This window comes from Haliotis rufescens, unplaced genomic scaffold, assembly GCF_023055435.1.
Source record: "Haliotis rufescens isolate VD_foot unplaced genomic scaffold, xgHalRufe1.0.p SCAF_14, whole genome shotgun sequence".
Classification (NCBI taxonomy): Eukaryota; Metazoa; Mollusca; class Gastropoda; order Lepetellida; family Haliotidae; genus Haliotis; species Haliotis rufescens.
This window is the reverse complement of record NW_025963824.1, coordinates 22733589-22756362: the sequence shown is the minus strand read 5'-3', so window position 1 is coordinate 22756362 and position 22774 is coordinate 22733589. Positions and strand designations below refer to the sequence as shown.

At 41.2% G+C, this 22774-nt stretch overlaps 1 protein-coding gene across 2 annotated transcripts in view; it reads right to left on the bottom strand.

Moving 5' to 3' along the window:
• Positions 1-22774, bottom strand: part of LOC124131198 (carnitine O-palmitoyltransferase 1, liver isoform-like) — a 46286-nt gene that overhangs the window by 9881 nt on the left and 13631 nt on the right. For both annotated transcript variants that reach the window (XM_048395161.1, XM_048395160.1), the window contains exons 2-15: positions 18904-19058; positions 17738-17860; positions 16571-16874; positions 15742-15846; positions 14866-14997; positions 12774-12828; positions 11292-11421; positions 10703-10842; positions 9704-9903; positions 8638-8782; positions 7046-7117; positions 4923-5083; positions 2933-3089; positions 186-302 (exon numbers count right to left, since the gene is read on the bottom strand). In XM_048395161.1, the coding sequence (XP_048251118.1) occupies positions 186-302; positions 2933-3089; positions 4923-5083; positions 7046-7117; positions 8638-8782; positions 9704-9903; positions 10703-10842; positions 11292-11421; positions 12774-12828; positions 14866-14997; positions 15742-15846; positions 16571-16874; positions 17738-17860; positions 18904-19058 (1996 nt within the window). The remainder of the gene's footprint in view (positions 1-185; positions 303-2932; positions 3090-4922; positions 5084-7045; positions 7118-8637; positions 8783-9703; positions 9904-10702; positions 10843-11291; positions 11422-12773; positions 12829-14865; positions 14998-15741; positions 15847-16570; positions 16875-17737; positions 17861-18903; positions 19059-22774) is intronic.

Sequence of the window (22774 nt, the reverse complement as noted above, 5' to 3'; positions counted from 1 at the left end):
TCAGCAGTTATCAATGTGATAGATATAGCTCACCTTATTAAAATACTGTGGCAGGCTAATCCGGTATCAAAATTATCAGCTGTTGTCAATGTGAGAGATATAGCTCACCTTGTCAAAATACTGTGACAGGATGCAGTCTGGTATCCAAAAACATAGGTGTTATTAATGGGATAGACATAGCTAACCTTATCAAAATACTGTGGCAGGCTACAGTCTGGTGCCCAGAAGATCTGCTGCTGGGGCTGTTGGCTGGTGGACAGTGTCCAAGGAATGCTCAGGGCCTTTTTCAGGAACTCACAATCCTGGAAAACAGAGTAAATGTCAGGAAACCCCAGAAGCACATCTCAAGACGTCTCAACCCATTTTCCAATGACTACATACATAGCATATTTATTTTGTACTTGTGTGTCTGTGTGGTTGAATGTCACACTCAGCAATATGCCAGCAACATGACAGCAGTGTGTAAATAAGAAAGTCTAGATCAGATTTAGTCACCTCTTACAACTAACAAAGGTGTGCTGGGGACTCATTCAACCCATGGTCTCTACAGGGCTCTATGTTTCAATAGCCTTGACATAATGTAAGGGTTCCCATGTGACCCATCTAATCAATACCTAATGAGATGGCAGAAGACTGACACTGCACTATCAAGCACATACACACTCTACTAGTCAAATGTAAAAAAAGAAACAGTACTCACATGCCCAACCCCAAGTACTAACATTGTCAACCCTCGGTACTTCCATGTCTAACCCAAAGTACTCCCATGTCCAACCCCTAGTACTGACATGTCCAACCTAAAGTGATCACATGTCCAACCCAAAGTACTCACATGTCCAACCCAAAGTGATCACATGTCCAACCAAAAGTACTCCCATGTCTAACCCAAAGTACTCACATGTCCAACCAAAAGTACTCCCATGTCCAACCCAAAGTACTGACATGTCCAACCCAAAGTACTGACATGGTCAACCCAAAGTACTCACATGTCCAACCCAAAGTACTCCCATGTCCAACCCAAAGTACTCACATGTCCAACCCCCAGTACTCCCATGTCCAACCAAAAGTACTCCCATGTCCAACCCAAAGTAATCACATGTCCAACCCAAAGTACTCACATGTCCAACCCAAAGTGATCACATGTCCAACCAAAAGTACTCCCATGTCTAACCCAAAGTACTCACATGTCCAACCAAAAGTACTCCCATGTCCAACCAAAAGTACTCCCATGTCCAACCCAAAGTACTTACATGTCCAACCCAAAGTACTCCCATGTCCAACCCAAAGTACTCCCATGTCCAACCCAAAATACTCACATGTCCAACCCAAAGTAGTCCCATGTCCAACCAAAAGTACTCCCATGTCCAACCCAAAATACTCACATGTCCAACCCAAAGTAGTCCCATGTCCAACCCAAAGTACTCACATGTCCAACCCAAAGTACTCACATGTCCAACCCAAAGTACTCACATGTCCAACCCAAAGTACTCACATGTCCAACCCAAAGTACTGACATGTCCAACCCAAAGTACTCACATGGTCAACCCAAAGTAGTCCCATGTCCAACCCAAAGTACTCACATGTCCAACCCAAAGTACTCACATGTCCAACCCAAAGTACTCACATGTCCAACCCAAAGTACTCCCATGTCTAACCCAAAGTACTGACATGTCCAACCCAAAGTACTGACATGTCCAACCCAAAGTACTCACATGTCCAACCCAAAGTACTCCCATGTCTAACCCAAAGTACTCACATGTCCAACCCAAGAACTCACATGGTCAACCCAAAGTACTCACATGTCTAACCCAAAGTACTCACATGTCCAACCCAAAGTACTCCCATGTCCAACCCAAAGTAGTCCCATGTCTAACCCAAAGTCACATGGTCAACCCAAAGTACTCACATGTCTAACCCAAAGTACTCACATGTCCAACCCAAAGTACTCCCATGTCCAACCCAAAGTAGTCCCATGTCTAACCCAAAGTCACATGGTCAACCCAAAGTAGTCCCATGTCTAACCCAAAGTACTCACATATCCAACCCAAAGTAGTCCCATGTCTAACCCAAAGTACTCACATGTCCAACCCAAAGTACTGACATGTCCAACCCAAAGTACTGACATGTCCAACCCAAAGTACTGACATGTCCAACCCAAAGTAGTCCCATGTCTAACCCAAAGTACTCACATGGTCAACCCAAAGTACTCACATGTCTAACCCAAAGTACTCACATGTCCAACCCAAAGTACTCCCATGTCTAACCCAAAGTACTCACATGGTCAACCCAAAGTAGTCCCATGTCCAACCCCAAGTACTCACATGTCCAACCCAAAGTACTGACATGTCCAACCCAAAGTAGTCCCATGTCTAACCCAAAGTACTCACATGGTCAACCCAAAGTACTCACATGTCCAACCCCAAGTACTCACATGTCTAACCCAAAGTACTCACATGTCCAACCCAAAGTAGTCCCATGTCTAACCCAAAGTACTCACATGGTCAACCCAAAGTAGTCCCATGTCCAACCCCAAGTACTCACATGTCCAACCCCATGTACTCCCATGTCCAACCCCCAGTACTCCCATGTCTAACCCCCAGTACTCACATATCCAACCCAAAGTACTCCCATGTCTAACCCCCAGTACTCCTTTGTCTAACCCAAAGTACTCACATGTTCAACCCAAAGTACTCCTATGCCTACCCCCCAGTACTCACATGTCCACCCCCAGTACTCACATGTCCACCCCCAGTACTCACATGTCCACCCCCAGTACTCACATGTCAACCCCCAGTACTCACATGTCCACCCCCAGTACTCCCATGTCCAACCCCCAGTACTCCCATGTCCAACCCCCAGTACTCCCATGTCCAACCCTCAGTGCTCATGTATCCAGCCCCCAGTACGTATATGTCTAACCCACAGTACTCACATCTCCGAGTCCCCGACTGGCTACATAGAGGGCAAACAGGTGTCTGTCAATTCCTAGTCCATTCATGGCGTCCTTGTACATGATCTGATGATTTTCACATGCTCGCAACAGCAGCCGGATCTTCTCCTCCCCTGGCACGTTCTTGTCCAGAAACGCCCTGAGGTAAACACAAAAAAATTGAACCATGTGTTACTCTGCATCTAGTGTTACAGAGATGATGACATACACCATGTGCTACTGTCACTGAGGTGATGGGTTTGAACCCTGTGTTACTCTGCATCTAGTGTTACAGAGATGATAACATACACCATGTGCTACTGTCACTGAGGTGATGGGTTTGAACCATGTGTTACTCTGCCCATGTGTTACTCTGCATCTAGTGTTACAGAGATGATAACATACACCATGTGCTACTGTCACTGAGGTGATGGGTTTGAACCATGTGTTACTCTGCATCTAGTGTTATTGCTTCATCATTCTGTGACAGATGCAACTATTGTTCATGTTTATTTTATTATTCTACAGTGTCTGCTTATTAGTGTTCAACTTTTATGTATACTGAGTGGTTAGGATAGATTAAATGTAGTCCATGTGTCTTCAACTGCTCAACTGATTGGCCAAGCTAGCCCACTAAGTTAACCCTTTGTCTCACTGCACATATTCAGTCTGCACACATTCTTTACAGACAAGTTGCCAAGTAAAACCATCGGAATCAGGTTAGTTTAATATGTTTGTATATATTTGTATTGTAAGTTATTGCATTTAAATGTTGCAGTATATTAAACCTATAATATTTAACTTAACTAAACGTGTTTAATATTATCATATTGTCAGTTACAATCTATTTTAGTAAATGTGGTAAACAAGACTTATAAATTGTAAGCTTTGGAAATTACTGATATATCACTTTTCTATGTACTCGTATGTATGAGAAAGAGTGTATGTGTTGTTTTACAGAATAGGCTATGTTTTAAATGCTCTTGTGATTAGTTCTGTGTAAGATACTGTCTGTATTATAGGATATTGTAGAATCCGTAGTAATATTGTAAAGTGTATGTAAGTAGTATAGTTGTATTAGTCATTGTTACAAAACTATATGTTTATCAGATATCCAGAATAACATGTTGCAGTACTGTGGTTGGGAAGACACCCCAGTCTCACCCACAGGGTAGGCACATTATTGCTGGAATAATCTGTTTTTATATATTTGTGTAACATATTAAGTGTGTCACACCAATAAATTCATGTGCATGTATGTATTTTGTAAGAGATTTATAATCTCTTTACACTTAGAATAATTATCAATATTATATATTATATATTAACGGTTTGGCTCTGACATCAATTAGCAGATATTACTGTACACTATAACGACTAATATAAGAGTAAGATTTGTTTGTAATGTAACAGTTTGTACTACTGTGATGTTATTGACTAGATTATGTGTATTGTTTATATCACTTATTATTCCTGTAATGTTTCACGGTGTAAAAAATATATAATCTTCCATTGACGAAATAAAATGTCTCCCACCTATAGTGTGTGTTTGTCTCCTATACATTCACTGTCCTGCTACAGTTCATCTACATTGCTCTGTACATCATCCCACAGATTCAACAGATGTTGGAGAAGGTACTGTTTCAACTCCTGTTTGACTTGGGCTCTCAGGGTTCAAATGCCAATTTTGTTTACACTGGAGCACGCAGGCTAACATACACCCCTACTTAAATTTCTACACATTTTCTTGACTCTTTAAAACCAAGATAGAATTTGTGGTAAAATGCTGACAGTGCTTTAACAGTTACACATTCAACTATAAACCAACATAATGAACACCCCTGTTAAAGCGGTTTTGCCAACATTGCCACTATTTCAAATGAATGAGATGGATTATTCAGGAAAACATTTTTTTTTTTTTCAAAAGAATCACAGCACCGTATTCAAAAGAAAATTAAATGCAGGTAGTGCCCTACTCTATCCGAGTACCTACTTGACAAAGTCCACAGACTCCATGGTGAGTGATCGCACTGTTTCAGTACGGCCGGCCAGGTACAGTCTTGTCATGGATGCCTCATACGTGAGAGCAAACTTGCCAGCGTTCCTGAAGTATGTCACTTGAAGCGCCATCTGGAGGAAGGCATCAGGGCTCACCTGCAAACAATTAACACAACCAGTGTTCAACTACCAAAGTATAACAACTGTTTCCCCTGCAAAGTTTTTAACAAGAAAAGGACTGATGTGGAGGTGCATCTAGTTGTTGGGTGTAGACGAGAGCACCCAGCTGGTGGACTCAGGCCACTGACTTGGGGAGCTGACTGACTGGGGCGAGAGAGGATATCAGCGAGAATGTTGGTGACGCCTGGGATATGGCGAGCTCTCAGCTCCAACAGGGTGATTGTCTTTAAGACTGTAGAATGCGAACGTAAGATCCAGGAGACTCTGCTAGTGAGAGGATCCCAGCCAATCGGAGTAATGAGCGACTGTGTCATTATCCGTCGCTATCATGAGACGAGTACCCTGCAGGATCGTCTGCAAAGTCTGAATAGCCAATGGGGAAACGGGCGGTCCATAGTCGGGAAGACTGGAGGTTCCCGAGATGGCTCCCCCACCTCCAAAGTAAGGAAGTTCTTATATTTATTGATAAAATATGACCAGGGACTCATATAATGTTAATAAGGCATAATTAAATCAGCAAACCAAAAAAGTCAAACTAAGTCAATTCCAATCATAAATTGGGAGCGTAGCAAAACACGTTTATCCAATACAGGCGATGAAGGAAAAAGTGACGAGGAGTACAGGAGCATGCTGGGAGTGAGGTGGTCGGAGGGTGTGTTCGGGTGATTGTTTTACATTATTCTACACTGTTATATGAATGAAGCATTCTGTGGCCTACCTTACACGTCTTGATAAAGCTCTGTCAACATCTATCTGTGGCCTACCTTACACGTCTTTATGAAGCTCTGTCAATGTCTATCTGTGGCCTACCTTACACGTCTTTATGAAGCTCTGTCAACATCTATCTGTGGCCTACCTTACACTTCTTGATGAAGCTGTCAACATCTATCTGTGGCCTACCTTACACTTCTTGATGAAGCTGTCAACATCTGCCCATGGCCTACCTTACACTTCTTGATGAAGCTCTGTCAAAATCTATCTGTGGCCTACATTACACTTCTTGATGAAGCTGTCAACATCTATCTGTGGCCTACCTTACACTTCTTGATGAAGCTGTCAACATCTGCCCATGGCCTACCTTACACTTCTTGATAAAGCTCTGTCAACATCTATCTGTGGCCTACCTTACACTTCTTGATGCAGCTGTCAACATCTGCCCATGGCCTACCTTACACGTCTTGATGAAGCTGTCAACATCTATCTGTGACCTAACTTACACTTCTTGATGCAGCTCTGTCAACATCTATCTGTGGCCTACCTTACACTTCTTGATGAAGCTCTGTCAACATCTGCCCATGGCCTACCTTACACGTCTTGATGAAGCTGTCAACATCTATCTGTGACCTAACTTACACTTCTTGATGCAGCTCTGTCAACATCTATCTGTGGCCTACCTTACACTTCTTGATGAAGCTGTCAACATCTATCTGTGGCCTACCTTACACTTCTTGATGAAGCTCTGTCAACATCTATCTGTGGCCTACCTTACACTTCTTGATGAAGCTGTCAACATCTGCCCATGGCCTACCTTACACTTCTTGATGAAGCTCTGTCAACATCTATCTGTGGCCTACCTTACACTTCTTGATGAAGCTCTGTCAATGTCTATCTGTGGCCTACCTTACACTTCTTGATGAAGCTGTCAACATCTATCTGTGGCCTACCTTACACTTCTTGATGAAGCTCTGTCAACATCTATCTGTGGCCTACCTTACACTTCTTGATGAAGCTGTCAACATCTATCTGTGGCCTAACTTACACTTCTTGATGAAGCTCTGTCAACATCTATCTGTGGCCTACCTTACACTTCTTGATGAAGCTCTGTCAACATCTATCTGCGGCCTACCTTACACGTCTTGATGAAGCTCTGTCAATGTCTATCTGTTTCCTACCTTACACTTCTTGATGAAGCTCTGTCAATGTCTATCTGTTTCCTACCTTACACTTCTTGATGAAGCTCTTGCCGAAGTGCTGGAAGTCTGACACCACAATCTGCAGGTTCTCACAGTTCTGCAACATGGACACATTACCTACAATGTTATATACAAGTGATGACAGGGCTGACTCATGGACATGTCCTACACAATTCCACACTTCAGTACAGATGCTGGTGCCTTTATCAAGCAAGTGATCCACAAGCATGTCCTACACAGCAGACAACCCTCTCTTCAATGATACTACAGCTTCCACAATGCCAATTAATCATTTCATCGATGACTGGTGGATTTAGTAACAACCAAGGTATCAATCATGGAATCTGTGAGGATTGTTTTCCATTTATATCCCAATAAAATTGAGTCAACAATGATGTCTGTGTTATCTCTGCATCTGCATCTGCATTGCATCAGCAACAAGATTTGCACTGCATCAACAATGTCTGAATTATGTAGACAATGACCTTTGCAATGCTTCAGCAACTTTGTGTGCATTCCATCGATGATACTGTCTGCATAAGGTACTGTCTGGATTATATCCATGGTACTGTCTGCATTGCCGCAACAGTACTGTTTGGATTGCATCAACAGTACTGTCTGGATTGCATTAACAGTACTGTCTGGGTTGCATTAACAGTACTGTCTGGGTTGCATTAACAGTACTGTCTGGGTTGCATCAACAGTACTGTCTGGGTTGCATTAACAGTACTGTCTGGGTTGCATCAACAGTACTGTCTGGGTTGCATCAACAGTACTGTCTGGGTTGCATTAACAGTACTGTCTGGGTTGCATCAACAGTACTGTCTGGGTTGCATTAACAGTACTGTCTGGGTTGCATCAACAGTACTGTCTTGGTTGCATCAACAGTACTGTCTGGGTTGCATTAACAGTACTGTCTGGGTTGCATCAACAGTACTGTCTGGGTTGCATTAACAGTACTGTCTGGATTGCATCAACAGTACTGTCTGGGTTGCATTAACAGTACTGTCTGGGTTGCATCAACAGTACTGTCTGGATTGCATTAACAGGACTGTCTGCATTGCATCAACAGTACTGTCTGGGTTGCATCAACAGTACTGTCTGGGTTGCATCAACAGTACTGTCTGGATTGCATCAACAGTACTGTCTGGGTTGCATCAACAGTACTGTCTGGGTTGCATCAACAGTACTGTCTGGGTTGCATCAACAGTACTGTCTGGATTGCATCAACAGTACTGTCTGGGTTGCATCAACAGGACTGTCTGGGTTGCATCAACAGTACTGTCTGGGTTGCATCAACAGTACTGTCTGGATGATATCCATGGTACAGTCTGCCTTTGTGTCTGCAATCATCAGTACTGTTTCCCACGACAAATCTTTCCACACTTTGTTTAAAAATCAATCTGTAATACACACTGATACAGTACGTTGACTTCATAGGCAAGAATTTATGTGTATAAAAACCTCTACACTTCTTGAATAACATGTACCACAATTGTATTGACATGACATGTATATATATATATGCTGTACCTGCTGAGATGAATAAAGAAGGAAAGCAAAAAAAAAACTAAAAAATTGCATCTGCAGATCTACGCACAGTGAAGCATGCCGTACCTGTTGGTGAACCTCCATGGCATGCTTGATGCGCCCGCCCAGGCCTGTGTCGATGTTCCAGATGAGTCGCACTGGCTTCACATTCTCCGTCTGCTCACAGGGCACCGGGTGAGCATAACCGTCCGTGTCGTGGAGGCCGATCACTCTGACAGATACAACACTCATACAGTTGGCTGCAATGATTCAGCTTTATCACAGCGGTCTGTAAGTATTCCAACAATCAGACAGCCCACAATGTCAGGGTACACTGACACACTATCAATCAAGTCGCCCCGTCTGACCATCACGTGATGTTATATCCCCAATGCAGTACAACTTTGTAACAGAAAGGCCTGTGGTAACAGGTACCTTAATAACAAAGTTGTAAGCACGTCAGGTTTAATAACATTACTTCTTCTGGGAAAGCATATTCCCAATGCTATGCAACTTTGAAACAGAAGTCCTATTGCCTGTAGCTACATTTATAACACATTTCTGTTTAATGACATCACTTAAAAACAGAAAGTCCCATGCCTCTAACAATATTAGTAAGATAATTATGTGCAGTTCGAAGTTTTGTGACATCATTTCAGTTTTGGAAAACACAAGCACAATACTTGTAAACTTTATAACAGAAAGTCCACAGCCTCTAACTACCTTACTAAGAATGTAAAATGCGCTTCCGGTTTTATGACCATGACCTTCAATTTCAGCCAATCACATGATTGATTATTTCTAGTTGAAAACATGGGTGCTTGACCTTACAAACTTCAACACAGGTTGGTTCTGAGCCATAGAACGAGAAATACTTTACAAGTGACCATTCCTGTGACCTTCAAGAAAGGTTAGCAATTCAACGCCCCACCCTAAGGATGAAATGTACCAAAGTTCAATTTCATCCTAAAACTGAGAACTCTTCTTGAGCTATCACGAGCATTAAACACGTTTGTGTGTATGACCTTGAGAGTGAATTTGACCTTCAACATCAGTGAAAAGCATTTACATTAAGCTGTATAGTTATTGTCTTCATCGTAGCTATGCCTCAGTGTCAGACAAAACGAGAAGTGTAAAACATTTCAATACTCACTCGTTGAGCATGTTGAATTCCTGTACGTGAGCAACAACCGGGGCATCAGCGAAGGAGTGTTCATTGTTCATGCCGAAGCGTCCATCGCTGAAGAAGATGAGATTGATGGACTTGTCGAACCAGATGGACTTGCCATCACCGTGCAGCAGGTACTTGGCCCGTGGGGAGTAGTCCTTGAAGCTGTGAGTGTCAAAACTCAACTGCAACACACATGATAAGTGTCATACATTATACAAGCTATTCCACAGGGAGACACTATTTCCACACCACCTGTTGCAACATTATGCAAAGCTGAAAACCAAAATAAGGTTCCAAAGTAACCAAAAACTTCCTCTATAATGACCCTGTTATCGGTAAAATACTAGTCACCTCTACAAAGACACACTATTTGTTAGAACTTCAACAACATGATAGCGAAGTTCATAATTCCAATATAGGAATCATTGCTGACATAAACAGTTGTCTATGTGTGCTTAAATTTTCGCTTATGTTAATTGTTTGTTCAGTTTCAGCTTCAATAAAACCCTAAAATACACGACATATGTAAGAAAGTTAACTGCAATATTGACGGTGCCTACATGCCCATTCATCACAAACAGAATGTGGTTTGACCAAGTTCTGGCCTGAATAGGATACTGCACTCATTTACTGTTGAAGGACTGTGTTTTCAAATTCAGTGTGGAAGGGAGGTAATTATATAACAGTCAAAAACATGGTGAAAGATGTAAAACAGGGAATGAATTGAAACTACTTTTGTTCATATTGTTTTAAATATTGCCTATGTTGATTAAATATGTTTTTGAGTAATGATGTGTGATGTGTTCGATTCTAAATAACCTTTCTTGATGCACATGGATGATAAATGATAAAATAAAAAGAAAACGTTGCTGACAACAAAAGCAGGGTTTTTTTCTTTCACAAAATCACTGTTAGGAAGTTAATGTTGTTTGACACAAAAGTCAGCAATATAAAATCATATACAAGTTAGTAAACACTCACAAATAAAATGGCTCCTTCCAGAATATCAAGAGATTCTTTGTTCACTCCATGGGAAAAGTGATCCATCCTGATTTTAGCCCAGGACGTCCTGTCGAGTGTGGTGAGGGCGGGGAGACTCTCCTCCCCCATACACAGGCTGTCTGTGGACACATTGTTACAGATGTTGGTATCACAATGAACACAAAGACACCACCATAATTCAGGGTTAAACACTTAAACGCAGCAGGTAGAAAATGTGGCTGGACTGGCTGTTTGTGTCAAAAATAAGGTGTGGACGGCTGGTGTTTGTTTGTCTAACTCTCCAGCTACGGACATCATCATCAAAAGTCTGTTTTTATTCCACACACACTATTTAAGCCTGTACTTGATGGCAGTGGGAATCAATATTCATGACCAAACAAGGAGCTTTAGAAATTAGAGATCTCCAGCATAGTTGCAAGGATTTTGAAAAACTTAAACTAAAACTTTAACCTGTAGTCACCCTACATAGTTTTTGTTAAGTCAAACCACCATTCTGCCAACACTTTGAGCATCAGGTACCGGAGATCTACACCCTGAAATCCCCACAAAAGGCTGAAGGCGCCGATACCTTGATGTGCTTCAGCATCTTCTAGAATGGACTGGAACTGTTTCTCCAAGACCTGAGGTGGCACCGGTCGGTTCCTTGGACTGTACACATTCACCTTGTAGAAAACTCCTTTCCTTAACACCACTATATGCTGAAAGTACAACATGGGAATGTATTGTATACACATCAAAATTACAACATTTCTCAAACTAAACTATCTTGTATTGATAAATAACATTATACGTTTCAGAAATACAATTTTGCAGACTTGCTAATGTCTTACTGAGATAATAAAATCCGAAACATGCCAAATGATATATTCACTGACACTAAAATATACTATATACCATAAAGTACCATTTGATTGATATCAAAGTGTGGCAAGAATGAATTCTAGAACACTATTCAATGTTATGTTTGAATAGGCATTTCATATCCCAGTACCAGAGGACTTTAGACAGTAAAAAGTAATTAATTTTGAAAATATTATAGTATCTTTCAGGATCTTCCAATGGTAAAACTTGTAGGCTTCTCATTTCACATTTCATTTCAACTCGAAAACCGCCCCACTGAACCGACGTACTGCAAGTGGGTTGTCAGTTGGCCGTGTAGTCTTGACAGGCTACTTTCAGTCTTCAGTAGACCCTCTTCAAATGTGTGAGTGAGTGAGTCTGGATTTACGCCATTTGAACAGTATTTCAGTCATGACACTGTGTCAGCTTGTGTGATTGGTCCATATCACCAGTAGTACCCAATCGTGTTTCAAGATGCATATTTCCATGACATTAGGAAAGCATGACCTGATGGCCTCGATGGCCAAATTGTCATCAGTCATATCACATGTCACGATATTTCATTCTTTTCACATGAAAAACAGGTAATTCTAGATAAATGTCAGCCGATATTTAACAAGCTATCCTGTCAAGTGAGGATCCTGAAACTACGTACGCACCTCACATATTTCAAAGGAACTGGCTTGAACTTTACCAATAGCTCATCCTATCTTATGATTTTATGGCCCATCACATTTTCTGAATGGCCCACATTTTTAGAGTTAAGTGGGTCATGGGCCAACCTTTTTTTCAAGTCCAGAATGAACTCTGGACAACACCTCTATTGCAGAGATGATCACCAGGGAGGTCCCTAGGGCAAACCTTGCTACATTTAGTTATCTACATCAACCTGTATCTTGGGATATTGACCAAGAAATCCACAAAACAAAAAACAAACACATTGGCAGCATTGTGTGAAAATTTGGGTAACCACCACTGCTGGCAAATCATTATTTATTTCAATATAAATTCTTTGACCTAGACATGGTCAATTATTGAAAAGATATGACTTGCTGTGTCATTCTTCTAAAATGCCAAGGAAATAATGTCAGCAACTTGTCATGTTCTTTGCCTGAGAACACACTGACACCTAGTTTGGTGTGTAACTGCCTACTGCCACAAGTAGGTGTCCTAGTTGAAAGACTTGACCTTCACGAAGCTGCCAGCTTACCTTAGACTCGGATGGGTCTTTATGCTGTATGATGTCCATGTCTTCTCCCGGTATCCTGCAACCACATGAAGTACCACCATGAAGCATCGGGTGTCAACATCCATAAACACCTGGTGTCAAGTACCATCACAAAACACATGGTGTCAAGTACAATCATAAAACACCTGGTGTCAAGTACAATCATAAAACACCTGGTGTCAAGTACAATCATAAAACACCTGGTGTCGAGTACAATCATAAAACACCTGGTGTCGAGTACAATCACAAAACACATGGTACCAAATACCATCACAAAACACCTAGTGTCGAGTACAATCACAAAACACCTGGTGTCAACTACCATCACAAAACACCTGGTGTCGAGTACCATCACAAAACACCTGGTGTCAACTACCATCACAAAACACCTAGTGTCGAGTACCATCACAAAACACCTAGTGTCGAGTACAATCACAAAACACCTGGTGTCGAGTACCATCACAAAACACCTAGTGTCGAGTACCATCACAAAACACCTAGTGTCGAGTACCATCACAAAACACCTAGTGTCGAGTACAATCACAAAACACCTAGTGTCAAGTACCATCACAAAACACCTAGTGTCGAGTACCATCACAAAACACCTAGTGTCGAGTACAATCACAAAACACCTAGTGTCAAGTACCATCACAAAACACCTAGTGTCAAGTACCATCACAAAACACCTAGTGTCGAGTACAATCACAAAACACCTAGTGTCGAGTACCATCACAAAACACCTGGTGTCGAGTACAATCACAAAACACTTGGTGTCGAGTACCATCACAAAACACATGGTGTCAAGTACAATCATAAAACACCTGGTGTCGAGTACAATCATAAAACACCTGGTGTCAAGAACAATCACAAAACACCTGGTGTCAAGTACAATCATAAAACACCTGGTGTCAAGTACAGTTATAAAACACCTGGTGTCGAGTACAATCACAAAACACCTGGTGTCGAGTACAATCACAAAACACTTGGTGTCAAGTACCATCACAAAACACATGGTGTCAAGTACAATCATAAAACACCTGGTGTCAAGTACAATCACAAAACACCTGGTGTCGAGTACAATCACAAAACACTTGGTGTCAAGTACCATCACAAAACACATGGTGTCAAGTACAGTTATAAAACACCTGGTGTCGAGTACAATCACAAAACACTTGGTGTCGAGTACCATCACAAAACACTTGGTACCAAATACCACCATAAAACACTTGGTGTCGAGTACCATCATAAAACACTTGGTACCAAATACCATTATAAAACACCTGGTGTCAAGTACCATCACAGAACACCTGGTTTCAACTGCCATCACAGAACACCTGGTGTCAAGTACCATCACAGAACACCTGGTGTCAACTGCCATCGCAGAACACCTAGTGTCAAGTATCATCACAGAACACCTGGTTTCAACTGCCATCACAGAACACCTGGTTTCAACTGCCATCACAGAACACCTGGTGTCAAGTACCATCACAGAACACCTGGCTCAACTGCCATCGCAGAACACCTGGTGTCAAGTACCATCACAGAACACCTGGTTTCAACTGCCATCACAGAACACCTGGTGTCAAGTACCACCACAGAACACCTGGTATCAAGGACCATCACATAACACCTGGTTTCAACTGCCATCACAAAACACCTGGTGTCGAGTTCCATCACAAAACACCTGGTACCGACTATCATCACAAAACACCAAGCCTGTATGTGGAATTTAAGTAGTTCAATAGGTTGTTACAATGTCTATGTTTTAGTGATTGTTTGTCCCAAGAATATAAAATAGTTAACTTTAGATACAATATACTAAAATTACTACTAAAAAAGCCATGCATCTTTTTTGTCAAGGGAGACAATTTGGTCATGCGACCCCAGCACATTGTTATCTCCCCTGGATCGACAACTCGTTTTCCAGTTATGAATGATATGAAACTGCTAGGTAACAACACATGCCTGACAAATATGAACACATGAGCAAACATATGAACAAATATACCAATAAAAGTAATAAATTTATTTCCATTCTGCTAACAACAATCTGGAGGTAACTATGACATGTTACCTTGTTGTGGAGAAGACCCTCTCGTACTGGGCCATGCACACAGGGATCGTGTTCCGGATGACGAGAGGGTCAAACTGCTCCCTGTCCAGCTTCTGTTTCACCACCATCATCTGGTATATGCATGTGGCAGCCCTACAACACACAAACATGTAGGTGATATCCTGCTTCCTACAGTATACGTGTTTCACCACCATCATCTGGTATATGCATGTGGCAGCCCTACAACACACAAACATGTAGGTGATATCCTGCTTCCTACAGTATACGTGTTTCACCACCATCATCTGGTATATGCACGTGGCAGCCCTACAACACACAAACATGTAGGTGATATCCTGCTTCCTACAGTATACGTGTTTCACCACCATCATCTGGTATATGCATGTGGCAGCCCTACAACACACAAACATGTAGGTGATATCCTGCTTCCTACAGTATACGTGTTTCACCACCATCATCTGGTATATGCATGTGGCAGCCCTACAACACACAAACATGTAGGTGATATCCTGCTTCCTACAGTATACGTGTTTCACCACCATCATCTGGTATATGCATGTGGCAGCCCTACAACACACAAACATGTAGGTGATATCCTGCTTCCTACAGTATACGTGTTTCACCACCATCATCTGGTATATGCATGTGGCAGCCCTACAACACACAAACATGTAGGTGATATCCTGCTTCCTACAGTATACGTGTTTCACCACCATCATCTGGTATATGCATGTGGCAGCCCTACAACACACAAACATGCAGGTGATATCCTGCTTCCTACAGTATACGTGTTTCACCACCATCATCTGGTATATGCATGTGGGTAAATTAATGGCCTCAGAGACCCAACTCTGCACAGCGAAGTGCGGCAGTTACCTGGATGTTGGCCTGTGTGTGGGTATCCAGGAGTTCTGGTCCATCACGTAGTAGTTGGAGTTGATGGGCAGTGGACTCCGACTCATCAGGTACACATACTTCTCCCTGACACAGCAAGGCACGCAGTAAGACACACAGCAAGACACGCAGTCAGTGGGCTTTGGAAAACTTCAAAATTTTGATGTCAGATCAGCATTTATTTTTTAGACATACCCCTACCCAAGCCCGGAAAATTAATTGCGAAAATGTTGACGCAATCACAGTGTTTGATACTGACCAAAATTTAAAAAAACAGATAATGACCAGTCTTGATTATCTGCTGATGAGGGTTCCATTGGATACAAAAGACAAAATAGTGATGAAAATTATATAAATGAATCATGGGAAATTGGTGATGACAGCAGGTGTTCGCAATATGGGTTAGCCTGTCCTACTCTACCAGCAGCACCTGCCACTCACTGAGTGTGCATAAAAAAGTAAATGTCTATTGCCTGACACTGCATGCAGTACTCCTGCCATACCACGACAGCAGGTAAACAGTGGATTGGGAAGATTTTGGATCTGGCACGATCGTTCATTTTGTTTCACTGAAGCTGTTCATTTTCAGAGTAAAAATATGACAAAAAGAGCTGTTATTTATTGACTTGAACTGTAAGAAAACTTAATAAGGTTTGCTGGCTGTAAACCTTGTAGATCTGTTAACCTGTAAATTTGATACAGTTGTTGACATATGATCATAATCCAGGTGAACGTGCTTTCAGTTTGAACCTCATTAATCCAGGGACATTTTGACCAGAGCCTAAACAGGATGTAAAACCATGATACATACCACCAATCACTGACCCAGTTCTGGGACCACCAGGACTTCAACACAAGCATCCTTTGTAACTTTGGCCCCTGTGTCTGTTCAAATACTTTGGCTTCGGCTTTGAGAGTCTGGAACTCCTCGGAGTCCTCCCCATACAGGGGCTTGAGGGAGTCCAGCAGGTGGTCCAGGGTGTGTCTCAATGTTGGCACAGACATTCTGGGCAGGCTACGCTGGCAGCTGTACAGCAGGGGGTGGCGGCCACTCACAATACGCACCATCGCACCCCAGATCAGCGTCAACACTGACTGGGACTTCGGGGGTTCATCTGCAATACACATGATTGTACTTCAGGATTACATTTCAGGATTACACTAGAGCTCAGGTGCAAAGCAAACGACATTTTGGGAGTCATCATCAGTAGGAACCAGTCTCTGCTCCGGTTCTGTCAAACCAAGACCTGGGTCAAGGCTCCCCCCATCTTCCCGAGGCAAGAGAGTTAACTGACTTTAAAAGTCCAGTTTCCACCCTTGCCGAACAAGGCTGGAATTCCTGGGCTCGATCGTAGCGCCACCAGTGGCTATTCCGAGTTACGTCCTTTTTATGCCTCTCCTATTGACCAATCAGATTTAACCTCTCGTATCACTTGCATTTGCTTCAAACAAAACGGTGGCACCAAGTCAATACAATAATCAAGATCTATATTGTGATAAAACGAGTCTTACATCACAAAGTGCATCAAATCACTTGAGCACCTTGATTAAAAACATGAAAAGATTTAGAAAATATCTGTTTACAACGAGGTAAGCGGTGCACATGCTTTGCAAATCCTGCAGTCGACCGAAATCTGCATGACACTTTACGGACCAGATTTCGATTTCGGTGCGTGATTTTGATTGGACTATGCAGAGACTCGTTAGTCCAGCCAAAATGTAACTCCATAATACCAGCCTAGTTCGGCAAGAGTGGAAACTGGACTTTTATAGTCAGTTAACTCACTTGCCTCGGGAAGATGGGCTCCCCCTGACTGTGGGAACAGAAAAATCCACAGCAGGAGCCAGCCTTTGTCCCTACAGGGGAACATCAACAGTGGTGGACAAGGGTGGCCACTCCGGGTCTGTCAAACCAAGACCTGGGTCCAGGCAACAGTCCTTGGAGTGGATCACATGCTGACACATAGCTACTACTTACACATCCATCCACGATATGACAGCAAAGCTCGGAGGGTGAAGCGACGAACATACAGCACAACGATGAAAAATCCTAGACCGACAACAACTGAACCAATCACAGACTTGATCACAACTGGACATCCTGGAAATAAAACAAGGCCATCAATTCATGACATACCTTCATTTATCTCAGTATCACGTGGCATAATGCATGATGAGAATCCCTTTCTGGAAACACCACCTCCATGTACAGATGTCTTCACCAGGCCCAGTTCCACGAGTCAATTCTCCCACACTCGAACACAGAACTTGAAGCACTGATATCACATTGTGGAACAGATTTGGCTGTATCTCTTGCAAGATCGCATTTCAAAGGGATTTCTTTCATTTGTGATCAGTTTTTTAATGGGAAAACGAGTTCCAAAAGTATGCCAGGTTTTAAACTATCCTGGGTATTTATATTTATATTAAATGCCCAAACAGCAATACACTGGAGGCTGAAAGTATCACTGAGGCACTGATGCACCTTGCAAAGCTGCTAACTTTTCTAAATTACAATTAGTATTTTGTAAGGATCGTCTGGTCCAGTCACCAAAGCCTGACAACAATATCACCTAGTTTCTATTTCGACTTCAACAACTTCTGATAATATGAGTAACACTATAAATCCACTTCATACTAGTCGATAAACAAGACAAGAGTAAGGCTAAATAATGACACTCAAGTGTCTTGAAAAAAAATCATATTGGCCTATTTTAGTACCAAATTCCCAACAAATAACAAAGATTGGAGACAGTTGGCAGCTATGGACTTCACATTAATCTCAACAATATACATTACCGGTAACCTTCATTCTCTATTAATACAAATTTCATTTACATACAGTTACATACATTTCACAAATGTTATTTATCAAGGCATAGGATCGTCATCAATTTTGATCTCATCGACATTCTGGCTTTATCATATTATGCCCATAACAGTCTGATCATGTATTGTTGATATCTTAAACACCTGACATCAACATTAATTTTGAATTTCTCGTTTGTTTTCCACTGTTATATGAACAAAAGAATATATTTAAGCACTCCTACGCTGACGCAAACTATTGCAATACATATCACATTTTGACTCCAAATGATACATATATTGTGTTAAACCTACATATGGTTACAAAAGAAGTACCTGTTGGTAAACAAATCAGATCTTCCACTTTATGTAGCTGGTCTGTGATTGGACGAACAGCTTTCCAGTCAGCCAATCGGAGTGCAGTGAGAGGTGTGACCAAGGCGAAGAGGTTCCATGTAGAGGTAGGCCACATTCCATTGCGAATCAAGTTTCTGGAAAATATTTAAAAATAGCACATGACTCAAACAAAAGATTAATAGAGCCTGACAACACGACAGTCACAGAGTCAGAGTCATAGAGTCACAGATTTACAGTCACAGAGCCTAACCACCGACCCAATTAAACTGCCTCTTCTGATCAGCAATGGTCCTGGGGACATAGTCATTAAGTCACAATAAACGACTGGTAGACCTAGAGCAACACATGGCCTAAATTTGAACATTGGAAATTCCCTTCTGCATATATCAGCAGTACATCTTGATTAAACATATCAAAACAAAACAATGACTGAAGACAAAATCATATTTTGCCCCGTTTTTTTGTTACACCATTGTAGTGGGCACCTAATGGCTACCTAATGGTGGGCTACCTTAAACCAAGGGCCATAACTGGACACGCATGTGAACATTTCAGTGCAGTGTTACTATCTGTTCCCTTACTTTCCCCATCAGTATGTTAAGTGTTCAGTTGTACATGTTATTATCTCAATAGCCCTACAGATAGATGTTATCACTATCAAACCTACAGACTCCACTTTTTTGTCCTTTTTGTCTCAAGGAAGGTATTGCATCTATTGAAGATGAACATCATGTATTACTTGTGTGTAAACAGTATGATACCTTAAGAAGTATGTACATTGTTAAGCACTTTAGATCAGCCTCATTACAGGCGTTTATAAGTATTATGTCATCAGATAATTATAATGTTATTCATGATACTTGTCAGTATTTACATAAAGTTTATAAACACAGAATTGCATTCTTAAAGGAAGAGTGATATTTATAGTTCATTTAAACATACTATTTATAATGTTAAACAACTGTTGGTAATATTTGAAACCTGTACCACACTTTCTTGCAAAAGTATTAGGTCATCAGATAATTATGTTATTCATGATACTTGTCAGTATTTATATAAAGTTTATAAACAGGGAACTGCACTCTTAAATGATGAGTGATATTTATGGTTCAATGAAACATAATGTCTCAATGTTAAACAACTGTTGGTAACATTTGAAACATGTACCACACTTTCTTGCATATGATTGTACATCTGCCTTTATATTAGCGTAAGCGCAGTACATGTTAATAAAATCCAGCATGTATTATGGGCCTTTGGCCTTTATACTGTAATAAAGAATCTTATAAAGAATCAAACCTACAGGCTCCACTGTACAATCAACATATAATCTGGCTCTTACAACACAGGAAGGAGGCCCCAGCTATTAAGAGATACTAAAGCTGTTCCAATTTCCATATTCAATATTATTTCACCACCTACCAGACTAGCAGCATTTAATGCAAATCCAAGAAACTTCTGCTTGACACAATAACTGTTCCATTAATCCGCTTATAGCATGCGTTCCCAATATTTAATTGGAATATATTCATAAGCAATAAAAACTTTAAAAACTAATTTATTGAAGTAAGTTGCAGTCCTTTTATCTGGAGTGTGTGTGTGATTTAATTTTAATAATTCCAGCAACATCTAAACTGGGCACTAATGCGTTACCCACACTGGACCTGAAACTTTCAGTTTGACAAGCATCCTTGTAACCACTAGGCCACCTCATCACACCCAACCACAACATTCTGACACCCATTTTCTCCTTATTTATTTCCTTGGTAGCAAAGTTCTGATAGGGAGTAGCATTACTTTAGAGCTGATCTGTGGCCATTTGTAGATTTGGGGTATTTTATAGTCAGTATAATGCCACAGACCCCCAACATGTATTACAGGAGGTTCCCAGGACTTGCAAACAGACAAAGGCAAAATCCCTGCATAGTACTTACTCTTTTGAAGTTTGAATGAAATTACCACAAAACAAACATTCTATGGGCTGGCTATAAGAATTCAAAAACAAAGTTTCAAAAAATACAAAACAATAAATTAAACCCCTTATTACAACATTTTCATCATGTTCATAGCACTGAGCATGTGTGCACTATCAAGATGATTTGTTGAAAATTCAACACTCTTTAAACATTTTGAGCCAATGCAGACATTTTGTTCAAATGTGTGTGAAAGTTCCAGCGCTTGAGAGAAGTTGGTCCTGATTTTGGTGCAACTGTTGTAAGGAAGTATGACACAAACACAAATCTGATATTTGAGTAATCACTGAATCACTCATTACATTGGTGATTGTCAACATACCAGCAAACTCCCACAAGTGTAAACTTGGACAAAGACACACATCAGTGCATATTGTGTGTGGACTGCACCAACAGTAGGAATGGTCAACACTCTCACACTGACACCCTCCTTGTATGGCCGGTCTCTCCAGTGTTTGTTAATCCACTATTGTTAATAAACATCAGGCCACTCCAATTTAATTACTTGTTTTATAGATATTCCTGTCATTTTTAAGTAATTTGAAAAAATTCATAACAGGAAATAATTTAGTAACATTTCATCTAAAAATTTACAGTTACGTTGACATTTTGAAAATGTGACTTCCCGTGTCAAAATCAAAACAGTAAGCATTTGCTAAATGGCTTGAAAATCTGTGTCGCAAACAGTGCAAAAAATATTATTGAAGTGAGTCAAGACAGCATTTTAAGCAGAATTTATTCTGCTTATGAAAAAAATTAAATTAAGAATCTGTACAGCACATTTTACAATTAACAACTGCTCAAATCTGCTCAGACCATGATTGACCTTGAAGAGAGAGGTTTTGTGTGTCTTCTTAAAGTTTGTCAGATATTCTGTTTCTCGTATTCTTGTGGCAGATGTTCAATACCAGTCGGCCAGCATGTTGAAATGACCTATCGCCATATATTTTGCAGATGCTGATCTTTAGATCGGAGAGAACATGCAGGCTTGTATGATAGTAGAGTTCCTGTAAGTCTGCAGGAGCGAAACTATGCATGCATGAGTGAGTACTTCAAATTGCACTTTGTTGGATTGGCAGCCAGTGCAGTTCAGTCAATATCGGAGTGATATGTTCTCACTCTGGTGTTCTTGTCAGACTTCTCCAGCTGTATTCTGAACACCCTGTAGTGTTTCTGCATCCTTCCTTGGTAGGGAATTACAGTGACCCCACCTAGAGATGACAAAAGCTGGGATCCACATTTTTGTAGCCTCAACATCGACAGATCTCCTGCACATTTGCTTATGGCTGCTTATCCAAGCTGTAGATAGGATCCACAATGATGCCCATGTTTTTGGTAGTATGGCTGGGAGTGATCACACTCTCTCCAATGCTGAAGTCAGGGAGAACAAGGTGAGGTATTGTCCTCGCTCAGTTTCAAGAAGTGCTTTGCCACCCTTGCCGAACTGGTAATGGCTGGTATTATGGAGTTACATTTGGGCTGGACTAACGAGTCTCTGCATAGTCCAATCAAAATCGCACACCGAAATCGAAATCCGGTTCCTAAAGTGTCATGTAGATTTCGGTCGACTGCAGGATTTGCAAAGCATGTGCACCGCTAACTCGTTGTCAACAGATATTTTCTAAATCTTTTCATGTTTATAATCAAGGTGCTCACGTGATTTGATGCACTTTGCGATGTAAGACTCATTTTATCACAATATAGATCTTGATTATCGATCAGATCGTCTTGACATGGCGCCGCCGTTTTGTTTGAAGCAATTGCAAGTGATACGAGAGGTTGAATCTGATTGGTCAATAGGAGAGGCATAGAAAGGACATAACTCGTAATAGCCACAGTTGGCACTACGATCGAGCCAAGGAATTCCAGCCAAGTTC